The 14,087-nt window shown below is 37.2% G+C and overlaps 1 protein-coding gene across 1 annotated transcript; it reads right to left on the bottom strand.

The window, feature by feature from the left end:
• Positions 1-9,820: 9,820 nt before the first annotated feature.
• LOC141630064 (uncharacterized) lies at positions 9,821-13,059 on the bottom strand. The gene is made up of 4 exons (XM_074442944.1): positions 12,947-13,059; positions 12,365-12,729; positions 10,288-10,610; positions 9,821-10,204 (listed from the first exon to the last, which is right to left on the bottom strand). The coding sequence occupies exons 1-4, from the start codon at positions 13,057-13,059 to the stop codon at positions 9,821-9,823; spliced, it is 1,185 nt and encodes a 394-aa protein (XP_074299045.1).
• Positions 13,060-14,087: the final 1,028 nt, after the last annotated feature.

Genomic DNA, 14,087 nt, shown 5'->3' with positions numbered 1-14,087 from the left:
AAGCAAATCCAACACAACGTCACTGTCATCTGGGCTATCTACACACTCATCAAAAAGCATAAGAGCTTCTAGTGGGTCCTTTATAAAAGAACCCGACCAGAAGTCATAAATAGACTCGTCAATAATATCAACCGAATAGCAAGTATCCTCTATCATTGGCCGAGCCAAAGTACTAGGCAGACTGAAAGTGATCGCGTCATCCCCTACTACAAGAGTCAAACGCCCTTGTTTGACATCAATAACGGCCCCAGCGGTACAAAGGAATGGTCTTCCTAAGATAATTGGGGTCCGGGTGTCCGCAGCTATATCTAAAATAATGAAATCAACTGGGATAAAGAGCTTGCCTATCTTCACAGGCATGTCCTCCAAGACACCTAAGGGCTTCCTAACAGATCTATCAGCCATCTGTAGGGTAATGTTAGTCACTTTAAGGTGACTCATGTTCAGTTTCTTGCAGACAGATAGGGGCATGACACTGACGCTGGCTCCTAAGTCACAAAGGGCCTTATCAATGACCACATTGCCTATAATATAGGTAATAGAAAAGTTGCCCGGGTCTTTCATTTTGGGTGGAGCCTTGTTTAAAAGCAAATTAATAGACTCTTCCATAAATGAAACTGTCTCAAATTCACTTAAATCCCTCTTACGCGTCACAATATCTTTCATAAACTTAGCGTAAGTAGGTACCTGAGTAACAAGTTCGGTAAAAGGGACAGTTACTTGGAGGTTCTTCACCACGTCCACGAACTTACCGTACTGTCGCTCGATCCTTGCGTCCTTCAGACGACCTGGGAAAGGCACTCTGGTAGCAATGAGTGGACCCGCAACTTTCTCTTTACCCTTATCAACGCGTGACGTCTCCACGGCAGGGGGAGATGACACGCTAGCAGAATTAGATAGTGAAATATGATCTCCGCCGCTTCTGGTACTCGATCGAGTACTTTTATCACTCGATCGAGTGATTTCATGTTGAGAAATGCTCGATCGAGCTCTTTCCTGACTAGATCGACCATTCCCTTTTTCTGCTTTACTCGATCGAGCATTTTTATCGCTCGATCGAGTGATTTCTTCAGCAAACTTACTCGATCGAGTAAGTATATCACTCGATCAACCATCCTCGTTTTCTGCACTACTCGATCGACCATAATTATCACTCGATCGAGTGACAGGATGATTTAAATCACTCGATCGAGTAGATTTTTCACTCGATCGAGTGTTTGGACCACACGCAGCAACTATTTCGTCCAAAAACTCATCTATATCAACTTCCGGGGTATCTTCAGCTATCAAAACCCCGTCTACTGGTACTTTTGGCCCTTCATGAGTGAGGCCAACTTGGAGATTCATTGCATTGGCTGAATCGCATGTCGGTAGAGGCTTGGCTTGGTCTTTCACGAGTGTTAACTGCGCGACTTGTTCTCTCAACTCCACTATGACAGTTTCTTTCCTATTGCACTTCTCCTCAAATTGTTGTGTGATGCTAAACATAAAGGATTTCAGTTCGGCAATTTCTTGATTTGCAGGAGGAGGAACGGGTTGCGGCGCTGGCGTATAAAGAGTAGGAGCATTCCTTATTTCTTCGTACAGTTGAGAAAAAGGAACTCCTTGCTTGTATTTCTGATAAACGAGGACGCGCTCTTTACTCGCCAGGCATCCAATAGGGTCATGCCCTTCCATACCACATCTACCACATAGCTCAACATACTCAGTAATCAAACAAGCCTGAGCACTCTCGCCTGAAACGTATGTAATCTCTATATTACCTAGACTTTTGCTAGGACCTTCCACTGCAGCAGCTGCTGACTCAATAACCTGCTCACTACCTCAAGGATTTCCATATTCAGAGACATGAATAGCCATCTCCTCAATGAGACGCCACCCTTGGTCATCTTCAACATTCTTCGTGAATCTCCCTTTAGCTACGCTGTCAAGAATAGGTCTCTCGCTCCGATATAACCCATTGTAGAATTGGGTACAAAGGAACCATTTCTTGAACCCGTGATGAGGCACAGAGCGGACAAGTTTCTTGAATCTAGTCCAGGCCCCATTCAAATCTTCAGTAGACAGCTGCTCAAAAGAACTAATCTGAGCTCTCAAGGCATTGGTACGCTGCGGGGGAAAATATCGCCTGTAAAAGGCTAAAGCAAGGGAATTCCAGTCGGTTACACCGGCTGCCTCCCTATCAAGATCTCTCAACCACTCCCGGGCATCATCAGCTAAAGAAAAGGGAAAGAGGGCTCCCTTTACTTTGTCCTGTGTCACCCCAGAAGAAAGGGGAATGGTAGAGAAATACTCTATAAACAGCTCTATATGCCTGCATGGAACTTCTTCAGGTACCCCCCTAAAGAGATTTCTCTCTACCAGCTGTATGTAAGACGGGTGGATTCCAAAGTTTCCCTGATCAGTAATGGGTAATAGGAAACCTGTTGGAAGTGAATCCACGAGGCTCGAATGGTCAAGCTAACTTAGGCATTCGCAAATAGATTTCACAAAGCAACAACTAACCTGCAAAGCTAATAAAAAACTTTGCAAAAAATAAGATCAGTCTCAAGGAATAAATTCCTTGAGACGAGAAACAAACTTAAATAAAGCAACAAAATTGCGCCACCTCCCCGGCAACGGCGCCAAAATTTGACAGGGCAGTCGTATACCTATCAAAAATAACCAACTGGCTCTAACTAATATAGATAGGGAAGTCGGGTCGAATCCACAAGGAGATGGGAAAATGTTAGCCTCGTCTAAGTCTGTCAAGGTAACCAAATTTGGAGGTTTTTAATTGATTGATTCTAAACTAATGGTAAGGATAAGGAAGAGAAAATAAGATAAATAAGATAAATCAAGTAGAGGGAACAGCTAAGACAGACGGTTCACCATAATCATTCAGTCAAGTAATCTAGGTCTCAGGTCAATGCAGATACGGTCTGAGGAGCGGTGAATATCTCCTTTCGGTCTCAATTCGCCCTAAAGCACAAATAGCTTAGCTTTCGCCCTAACTATCATGCTCTATTGTTCGCTACTAGGCTCGCCTTTTTCAACCTTTCGGTCCAGGTCAAGGGTCACTAAGATATAAATGCCTAATTGCGTCGACTCAATTAAACAGATACAATTAATTGCAGCAGTTAACAACAAAGATTATACCAGCATTAACTTTATGATTCGATTACTTTTCTTTCATAATTATGGATCCCCTATAGTCCTAGCAGAAGGGAATTAGCTACACATCGTTATTGAATTACCAACAATAACATATAGATAATCAAAGCTAAACATGATAATAAAACTAATGAAGATTGAATTAAAAGCAATTATGATAGCAATAAAAGAGAAGAAGGAATTAAAGCAATGAATACGAATTAAGGAATTAAAGGAGAATGATAGTACCAATACAAATCCGAATCTGAGTAGCAAAAGAGTGGAAAAAGAGCAAGATCCAATCAACAGTAGCCAAAGTATAGAGTTAAAGTGAATGCCAGAGGAGAAGAGAAGTTACGCAGTCCCCCTTCTCTTTACATACGAAAATCCCTTCCTAATCTAACCTATGGACTAATTACAAAAGCCCATACGAAAATTAGGCGGAAAAAGTCTATAGAAGGACAAACCACTCGATCGAGTGGAAATAAACCACTCGATCGAGCAAACTAACGCCAAACCACTCGATCGAGTGGTTATAAACCACTCTATCGAGTACTTCTTGCTATGTCTTCTCTTGCGTTAACTTGGATTGCTCGATCGAGCAACTGGGAGTATAATAAGCATTCGATCGAGTAATAAATTACTCGATCGAGCTATCTTGGCACGTAAGACCTTAAAACACCTTCCGAAACCAGCTCACGCGTCTTCAAAATGTTAAATTCCAAGCTCCTGCTCCTTATTCTCCATAAATGCATGCAATCGGGACAAAATAGGCTCAATTTAGCTCTTCTTTGGTTTATTCCTGCAAATTACATAAAACGAACCAAAGTAGAATATTCGGAGGTATTTGTAGCTAGATGCTACATAAATAGTACATAAATGCGTGTAAAAATGAGGTAAAAACCTTATATAAAATACACGTATCAGTAATATTGTGAAATTTGGTCACAAAATGGTTGAAATCACCTATTTTGCTCTTTTTATTATTTTGTGAATCATAGACCTTGTTTCGTGAATCGTAGGCCTTATATTGTGAAACTTGGTCATAAAATGGTCAAAATCGCCTATTTCCCTCTTTTTCTTATTTTGTGAATCATATACCTTATTTTGTTAATCTTAGAGCTTGTTTTGTGAAACAAAAAGGTAATATTGTGAAATTTGGTCATAAAATGGTCGAAATCACCCATTTTGCTCTTTTTCTTATTTTGTGAATCATAGACCTTGTTTCGTGAATCCTAGGCCTTATATTGTGAAACTTGGTCATAAATGGTCAAAATCACCTATTTTGCTCCTTTTATTATTTTGTGAAATCCTATACCTTATTTTGTGATTCTTAGAGCTTGTTTTGTGAAAATAGAAGGGTAATATTGTGAAATTTGGTCACAAAATGGTCGAAATCACCTATTTTGCTCTTTTTGTTATTTTGTGAATTATAGACCTTGTTTCGTGAATCTTAGGCCTTATATTGTGAAACTTGGTCATAAATGGTCAAAATCGCCTATTTTCCTCTTTTTCTTATTTTGTGAAAATCATATACCTTAGTTTGTGAATCTTAGAGCTTGTTTTGTGAAACTAGAAGGTAATATTGTGAATCCTATACCTTATTTTGTGAATCTTAGAGCTTGTTTTGTGAAAATAGAAGGTAATATTATGAAATTTGGTCACAAAATGGTCGAAATCACCTATTTTGCTCTTTTTGTTATTTTGTGAATCATAGACCTTGTTTCGTGAATCCTAGGCCTTATATTGTGAAACTTGGTCATAAATGGTCAAAATCGCCTATTTTCCTCTTTTTCTTATTTTGTGAAAATCATATACCTTATTTTGTGAATCTTAGAGCTTGTTTTGTGAAACTAGAAGGTAATATTGTGAATCCTATACCTTATTTTGTGAATCTTAGAGATTGTTTTGTGAAAATAGAAGGTAATATTGTGAAATTTGGTCACAAAATGGTCGAAATCACCTATTTTGCTCTTTTTATTATTTTGTGAATCATAGACATTGTTTCGTGAATTCTAGGCCTTATATTGTGAAACTTGGTCATAAATGGTCAAAATCGCCTATTTTCCTCTTTTTCTTATTTTTTGAATCATATACCTTATTTTGTGAATGTTAGAGCTTGTTTTGTGAAGCTAGAAGGTAATATTGTGAAATTTGGTCATAAAATGGTCGAAATCACCAATTTTGCTCTTTTTCTTATTTTCTGAATCATAGACCTTGTATTTTCAGTGTTTGTGAATATTGGAGCTAATATTGTGAACCTTGAAGCTAGTTTTGTGAACTTAGTACCTGATAATGTGAAATCTCGACTTGATTTGTGAAGAATGATTTGTGAAACCTGGATTTCATTTTGTGAAACCTAGATCTGATTTTGTGAAACCTAGACATGATTATGTGAACTCTAGACCTAATTTTGTGAAACTTGTTTATGTGAAATCTGGACCTGATTTTTGAACTTTGTACCTTATTATGTGAAATCTCGACTTGATTTTGTGAAACTTCATTTTGTGAAACCTGGATTTTATTTTGTGAAACTTAGATCTGATTTTGTGAAACCTAGACATGATTATGTGAACTTTAGACCTAATTTTGTGAAACTTGTTTTTGTGAAACCTGGACCTGATTTTGTGAAGGTAGGACTTAAATTGGTTAATTTCATAGTAAGAAATACTTGTATAAGCCAATGTGTCATGTTTTACATGTACATGAAGTTACTAATGTTTTCATGTCTTTGTTACTTGTTGATGCATAATTTAATTTTGGTACAATATCATCTATTAGCTCAAAAGGTAGAGCTAGCATTGTGCGATTGCGCAAGGTGTGGGTTCGAGACCCACATACATGAACAAATATAAATATACGATTATTATATAATAATTACCATTGCCAATGTATGTCTAAAGTCACCTATTCAAGTCTTAGATTCACAAAATAAGGTCCAAGATTCACAAAAACATGCATAGGGTTCACAAAATCAGGTCCAAGCTTAGATAAATCAAGTAGTCTCACAAGCTGTAGCGTAAGAATTTTGTTTGTTATATTTTAGCGACATAGAGTAAAGTATTTGGGCTTTTGTGTGTGAGAAAATATTTGGGCCAAAAGAAAAGTTAGGAATGACCCTAAGTTTCCAGCCCAATAAACTTTGAAAATCAGTCCATGAAGGAATATGGTGAGGCCGGCCGCCTCGCCATAATTAGCGGCCTCACCGGATCCGGCCTATATATATATATATAGTCAAGATCCGGTGCAAACGATCACTCGGTACAAACGGTGAGAACGAACTAGCTATACAAAAAACACTTATATAAACTACCTATCCAGACCATTATGAATAACAAACAACACTATCAGCCCACACCATTATTAACAAAATACTACCCAAAGCCCAAACCAAAATCCCATATTCATCGCAATCTATCACCCCCAGAATCCGGCGAGATTAGCCATCATCAAGTTCAATGATCAGAACACCGGTCAACTAATCGTCCCCGACGCACCCTCACAGCCCATTTACTCACCTCGTAAACTCGCCACCACCACCACTAGACGCCGACGACCACTAATGTCACCATAGAAAAGGCCGGTAAAGGTATGGACCACCGTCGTCGATTCATTTCTGGTCGCCGCTTATGAGTCAATGAGTCAATACCACACTTCATCCTCTTTGACGCATCAGAAAACTCTAGTGTCATGCCGACGGAGCACCAACAATATCCTGACCACCTTCGTTGGTTTCCCATTATTCAATGTATCTACACCAATTATTGATGTATTTAACCACTAATTTTGTTTATCTTAACATAGATACACAAAATTAATCACTAGGTGCATAGAAATTGGTTCCAGATACATCAATATAGTAACCAGGTATATCAATTTCATAACTCAATAACTTACCTCTAAAAAATATCTAATGCATAAAATCAATGAGTTGTGTTATCTACTCCGACAATTGAACTGAAAATTAACAAATTACAACATTAAATGAACAAAATATCAATAGGAAAGAGGACAAAGAGTAGTCGTTGTAGTATTGTAGTAGTAGTAACGATGGCTGACTAAGTTGAGATGTCACGAGTGACTGAGTCGTGATATCGAGTTGAGTGGTGCGACTTATCATACCAGTCGAGATCCTATCAAGAGTTGCATCTGGTGCTAAATGGTGTATAGGTTGGCCACCGAGGTCGTCGACGACGATTGTTATTTGTTAGGCAGAGGTGGTGCGACTTGTTGAATTGATTTTATGGGAGATCAGATTTGAAGTAAAGGCGAGATCGGATTGTGGTCGTCTCTTCGCCGGCGCCTTGATAATGGTGGTCTGTGTCGGAGCTCGGGTGTGGGCGATGAGGGGTGGTTGCCGGAGTCTGGTGGTGGTAGATGGGTGTGAATGAGATTTGGGTTTGGGTGGTGTGTTACTGTCGTTATAATTGGGATAGGGAGTTGTTGTTATTGTTCTCACCGGATCCTAAATCTATATATATATATATATATACATATATACATATATACATATATATATATACATATACATATATACATATACATATATATATACATATATATACATATATATACATATATATACATATATACATATATATACATATATACATATATATACATATATACATATATATACATATATACATATATATACATATATACATATATATACATATATACATATATATACATATATACATATATATATATATATATAGGGTAAATTGATAATCACTACCAAGATAAGTCCACTTTTTCACAATCACTACCAACATAAAAAAAAAAGTTTCATAATCAATACCACAAAACCACCTCCGATCTAAAAACACTACCATTTTGTCGGAAAACCTCATTAAAGACGAGAATTTCAAATTTCCCTCCAAAAGTCATGTTTTTTATCCCCAACTACCCCTCCCCTGTTAATTAAAACCTCCATCTATCCTATTCTATTCATCCATTGTCCCTAAATCTCTAAAACGCCTAACCCATCACCTCTTGTTCCCTTCTTCTCTCTTCCCTTCCCTTTGCTTATTTTTTCTGGTTAAGGTATTCCACTCCCTGTATCTTATCAATTTTTGTTATCTACAATTCTTTTTATCCTCTACTACACTTACCCATTCTCATCTCCCTTTTTATTTCTTGCTAAATCTGGGTTTCATTGACATTTATTATGCTTACCCATTTAATTATGTTCTATTAATTTGATTTTAGCATTGTTATTTGTTGCAAAAACAGGATGGAAGGTGATAATAAGCGACCTAACTACAAGTGCCATTTCCGGGTTCCACCTGCTATTACCAAGTCATGGACTAGGGATAACCCAGAAAGACATTTCATGACCTGCAAATTTTGCCATTGTGATTTCTGGAGATGGTTAGATGGTGATCAAAGCGAGTGGCAAAGAAATATTATTAACGAAGTTATGTTGGACAAGCAGATTTTGATTAGTGAGAAAAAATTGTTGAAGTCTGAAAATTCTCATTTAATGGAGAACAATGAGAAACTCAAGGTTGAGAATGCTTTACTTAAGACGAAAATTATGGATCTTGAAAGAGAGATAGTATTACCAGTTCATGAAGCAAGGGGCCACGACATGAAGGCAAAGACAGTTTATGTTCTTTCTTTAGCCATTGTTGTGTTGTTGTTGATTAAGTTTAGTACCTAGTATGTTGCTAGTGTAAGTCATTTGATTTCTAGTTTATTAGTAGTATGTTGTTAGTGCAAATTATGCCATTTTCAAGTATAGGCATAATCTGCCATTTCTAAGTCCTGTCATATTCTGCCATTCTCAAGTGTAGGCATATTTGCCATTTTCAAATGTAGGCATATTCTGCCATTTCCTATGTGTTGTACTCAAATATTGTTAAAGCAATGGAAAGCAATGTTTTTCTATGATTAACATTTCAAAGTTGCATCATTCATAATAATCCCAAAATGGATGCAATCCATCATTCATTAAAGCTCCATACATCATACTACATACTAAATTAAAGGTCCATACATTAGACAAGATACTAAGATCAGACATTACAGTCACTGCCTATTTGTACTCCCATCAAAGCCTAACTGTCTCCTACCCTTCTTAGTCTCACATAATCTACTGAAAGCATTGTTGTCCCCTCTAATCTGTGGCTGATGTTGAATTGGTTGGCTTCCTCCATGAGTTGATTGTTGACTTGGTTGGCTACCTCCATGACTTGATTGTTGACTTGCTTGATGTTGGCTGCCAGATGCTATAAACTGAAGTACCTCAACATCATGTTGCTTTTTTGCCTTCCTCTTGTCAACTAAGGCCCTTACTTTTTTAGTCCACTCAAAGGTGGGTCTTGGCTGTTGTAGGGGAGCCTTTTGAGTGTTCATACAGGTCTTCACATTATGGCCTAATTCTCTACATTTTCCACAAGTTCTTTGCATTCTTGGTCTTTTAGCTTGCTCTGTACTAGTCCCCTCACCAACTTCTCTCCTTCTCTTTTTGAGGCTAGGTCTACCTGGAAACTTCCTATATGGAGGAGGTAATAGGAGTTCCATATGCAGCTAAATACTTGTCTTTTGTGTATGCTTGATGAACATAATCCTCATAGGTGGCCCTTTGATGGTGGATGGCAGCAATTGCATGTTGGCAGGGAAGCCCACATAACTGCCAATGACCATAACTACAATTTTGTGATGGCAGATCCACCACATATTATTTGCTCATGTACTCAACCTCGAAAGAATCATCAGAAGATGCATATACATCACAACAGTTAGCCTCATCCATAGCCCACTTCAGAAACTTCTCAACATAGGACACCAGCTTACAAGTATAACCATTTACACCTTGTCTTTTCTCGTAATGTCTTTTCATGACATATCTCCTCATCCACTCCATCATTGTTAATATTGGTTTATCCCTAACCTCCTTCAAGACAGAGTTGAAACTCTCACACATGTTATTTGTTAACATGTTTGATTTGCAACTTGTGTTGAATGCACGTCTACTCCAGTGAGAGGCTCCTATTTCATTCAAATAGGTGTATGCTCTTGCATTTAAAAATTTGATCCCATTCATTTCAAACTTAAATTCTGCCTGTGGAGTCAATAATAGTAGGTTGTTAGCAATTTACATGTGACATTCATAGATTATAAAGCATCAGAGAGTTAAATAGTTACCTTTGTTGATGCCCTAGCTGCTTTCCAGAAGGCTTCTTTAAAAAGTATGCCTGGGAATTGGACTTTGAAGTTGGCCCATATATGTCTCACATAAAATATGATGTGAGCTTTAGGAGTAACAACATTGAATGCTTCTCTTATTCCCTTTTGTTTGACTGACTTTATTGTGATGCCCAGTCCTGCTTCCATGCCAAGATCTTCCATAAGCAACCTCAAAAACCAACACCAGGTCTCCCTATTCTCAATTTCAACAACAGCCCATGCAACTGGGTAAATGTTGTTGTTACCATCCACTACTACAAATCCAGACAACCACAACGGCCCTTTAACAATGCTTATTCACAAAAATCACCATAAGACGTAGAATGGATGGCGCAAATTTTACTAAACTTAATTACAACGGTCATGTGTTGTTAACCGTTGTTATTGGTTTTAACAACGGGTCAAACTTGCACAACCGTTGTTAGTATAAAAACTAATAACAACAGTTTACTCTGTAATACATTATAACCGTTGTTAATAATTTGGCGCAAAATTAGTGAAAAGTAATTACAACGGTTATATTAAAACCCGTTGTTAATACTTTTTAACAACGGTTTTCTAAGGAACTGTTGTTAATATATTATCTAATGACAACGGTTATATGTGTAATAACCGTTGTCAATACTTTCAAGCAAATACCACAGTATATACAACACAAACACAGATCAACTACCGGCCACAAACACAAACACAGCAAACACAAACATAAACACAAACACACAACCACACTCTTTCTCATCGTCTCTTTCTCATCGTCGCTTTATAATCTCCGTCACTGTTGTTGTCATCGTCTCTTTCTTTCTCTAATTATCAGGTAAATATCTATCGCTATGGTTTTAGGTTTTGTCATCTCCGTCATTATTGTTCTTTCTCTAATTATTTTATTTGCATATGTTTTTCTCGATCATTGTTCTTTCTCTAATTATTATTCGCTTAATTATTTTTGCAGCGTTTATTAGTAAAACAAATTAAATAAAATAAAACAAAGAAGATGATGGAGAGGAATGCATAAACTTAATTAATTGACATATATACATAAACTTATTTCATTGCTAAAAGTACAATTCTTAGATGTTCATATAGGAATGCATTCTCTTCTATGATATTCATCCTATCCTCCTTTGCTATTTGGAGGTTTCGTTCCGCAGATGCAATATCGTCATATAGCTGCATTATCTGCGGCTCTAAAAAGCCTTTTTTTTTTGTGTCCTTGAGTGCGATCCGAGCGTCCTCAAGGTAGAGCCTGTACTTCCTCTCGATTTACAGCTAGCGGCGTATGAAACTTTTGTTGTACTCGGTCATAATGCATGTACAACTAATGGTATCATTCATTGTTGAAGGAAGTTTGGAGCTTATTAGGTTTTAAAGATTTAGGGTTTGGAGTTAAGGGTGGAGATAGTGATATAATGGATTGGTTATTGAGATAGTGGAATGAATTTATACTTAGTAATATGTCGTTTGAGTTGTTTTTTAATTAATATGTTTAGGAAATGTGCCATATCCTGCTTCAAATCTTATAAACCTTCTCATTCCATATATTGTGTCCTTTCATATGCAGGGATTTGGCAGTAATAATGCATGCATCGGAAGCATATATAATTAGGGGCAGTAATAATGCATGCATCTAGTAATATATACTTTTTTGTTTAAATCAACAACAACGGTTATTTAAAAAAAAACCGTTGTCTTTAGTTATAATAACGGTTTTTTTATTATAACCGTTGTCTTTAGTTATAATAACGGTTTTTTTATTATAACCGTTGTTATAACTTTCCCACCAAAAATTAGTCACACTTTCCACAACGAATGTCTCGTAACGACAACAGTTTTTAACCGTTGTTAATAGTTTTCACAACGGGTTTCTTAGAAAAACCAACCGTTGTTAAAACCTTTAACAGCGGACGCTTTATCAACGTCCGCTTTTTAATATAACAACGGTTTTTAACTGTTGTTATAGCATGTATCTGTAGTAGTGATCCCAACAGCAACTAAGCATAAACCAGGATATGCCCCTTTCAAAAGGAGCCATCCACACCAATAATTGGTCTACAGCCATTTAAGTATCCTTCTTTAACTAGTTTGTAGCAAATGTACATCCTTTGGAAAAATAGAGGTGGTCTTTCAATGTTGTCAACAACAACAATAGCAGTTGAACCTGGTATGAATTTCCCTACTGCTGAAACATAATCCCAAACCCTCCCATACTGATCTGAACAATTCCCATAAATAATGAGTTTTGCCCTAGCTCTTGCTAACCAACACAATCCATATTTCACATCAACACCTAAATCTCTCTTTATCTGTTTTTTCCACAGACAAATCTTGAGCTTAGGATCTAACCTCCAATCCTCTAGATACCTCTCAGCCAAATACTCTGCACTCACCTTCTTATTGACCCCCCTTAAACACACACTTATGCTTTAAATCTACTGTCCTAATCTGCCATATACCAGTACTGCCCATTGCAATTGCATAGATAGTATATGTACACTTTCTAGTAGAATTACAAGTGCACTTACCAAAGTTTGACCTCTTTGTGTTCCACTCACTCATACACTTGTGTCTGCAATAAGTTGTTATTCTTTTTTTACCATTATGCTCATAATAAAAGTCATACCTATTCTCTATAGCATGATGAATAAGAGCCTTCTTCAAAGAATATTTGTTAGGAAACCTCAAACCCTGCATCAAAGACACTTGTTTTTTAAAATCAACCTCAGGGTTGAACATTGGCCACTTCTACTTATCTTCATCCTCAGATCCATCTAAACTCCTTAATTCATCATCATCGTCAAGAAAGTCTTCTTCTCCAATAATTGGATCCACATCCTCAAAACCTCTAACCACCCTAATATTTGACAAAGACTTGTCAACCTTATCAATTAGAGACCCCTCTTCAATAGCCAGGAATATGTCTTCTGTGCTCAAATCATCTTCTCCCAAGTTGAAATCTATATCAAATTCATCATCAACAGAATCCACATCACTCACTTCAAATTCATGTTCCCATTCCTAATCTACTTTCTTTGCTTTACCTTTCTTCAATCCCTGCTTCTTTCCCTTACCTTTCTCTACTTGCTTCCCCTTTCCCTTATCTTTCTTAACTACCTGTTCTTTTCCCTTACCTTTCTCCACCTGTTTCTCCTTTCCTTTATTTTTCTCAGCTACATGTTCTTCTCCATTACCAGTATCCACTTGCTTCTCCTTTCCCTTATCTTTCTAAACTTCTTTCCTCTTAACTGTTTCTTTAACCACTTCCTGCCTCATCTCATTACTCTGTGCCCTTATTCTTGGTATAAGTTTTCCCTTACCCTTTCCTAAGTTATCATTGAATACATCAGGTATGGGGTGATTTCTTGGACTTTTCCTTGTAGGTGTACAAGAGTTGAGATTGGAAATAGGAGATTCAGGAGAGCAGTTGACAATGGTTATGCTATTGCTGCCTGTAATAATCTCGTGAAATCTAGGACTTTTTCTTACATGTGTGGATGGACTGGGCTTTATTTTTGATGGAGCTTTTGAATCTGGGGATGGATTTTTGGGTAAAGGGGGAGTATGTGAAGTGGAGGCATCTTTTGTCCTTAAAGTAATATTCTTTGGGACCACAAATGTGTTGAGATACAAATCCACCATATTTAATTTATCCCTGGACTTCAATACCTCAACCATATCCTCATCCTTAGCAATTACAGCCCTACCATTTGTCAAATTCTTCACAAACCGTCTATAATACAGTATATGTTAGGATTCATTAATCT

The sequence above is a fragment of the Silene latifolia genome, chromosome Y (genome assembly GCF_048544455.1).
Source record: "Silene latifolia isolate original U9 population chromosome Y, ASM4854445v1, whole genome shotgun sequence".
NCBI lineage: Eukaryota > Viridiplantae > Streptophyta > Magnoliopsida > Caryophyllales > Caryophyllaceae > Silene > Silene latifolia.
This window is presented reverse-complemented; position numbering and strand designations above follow the sequence as displayed.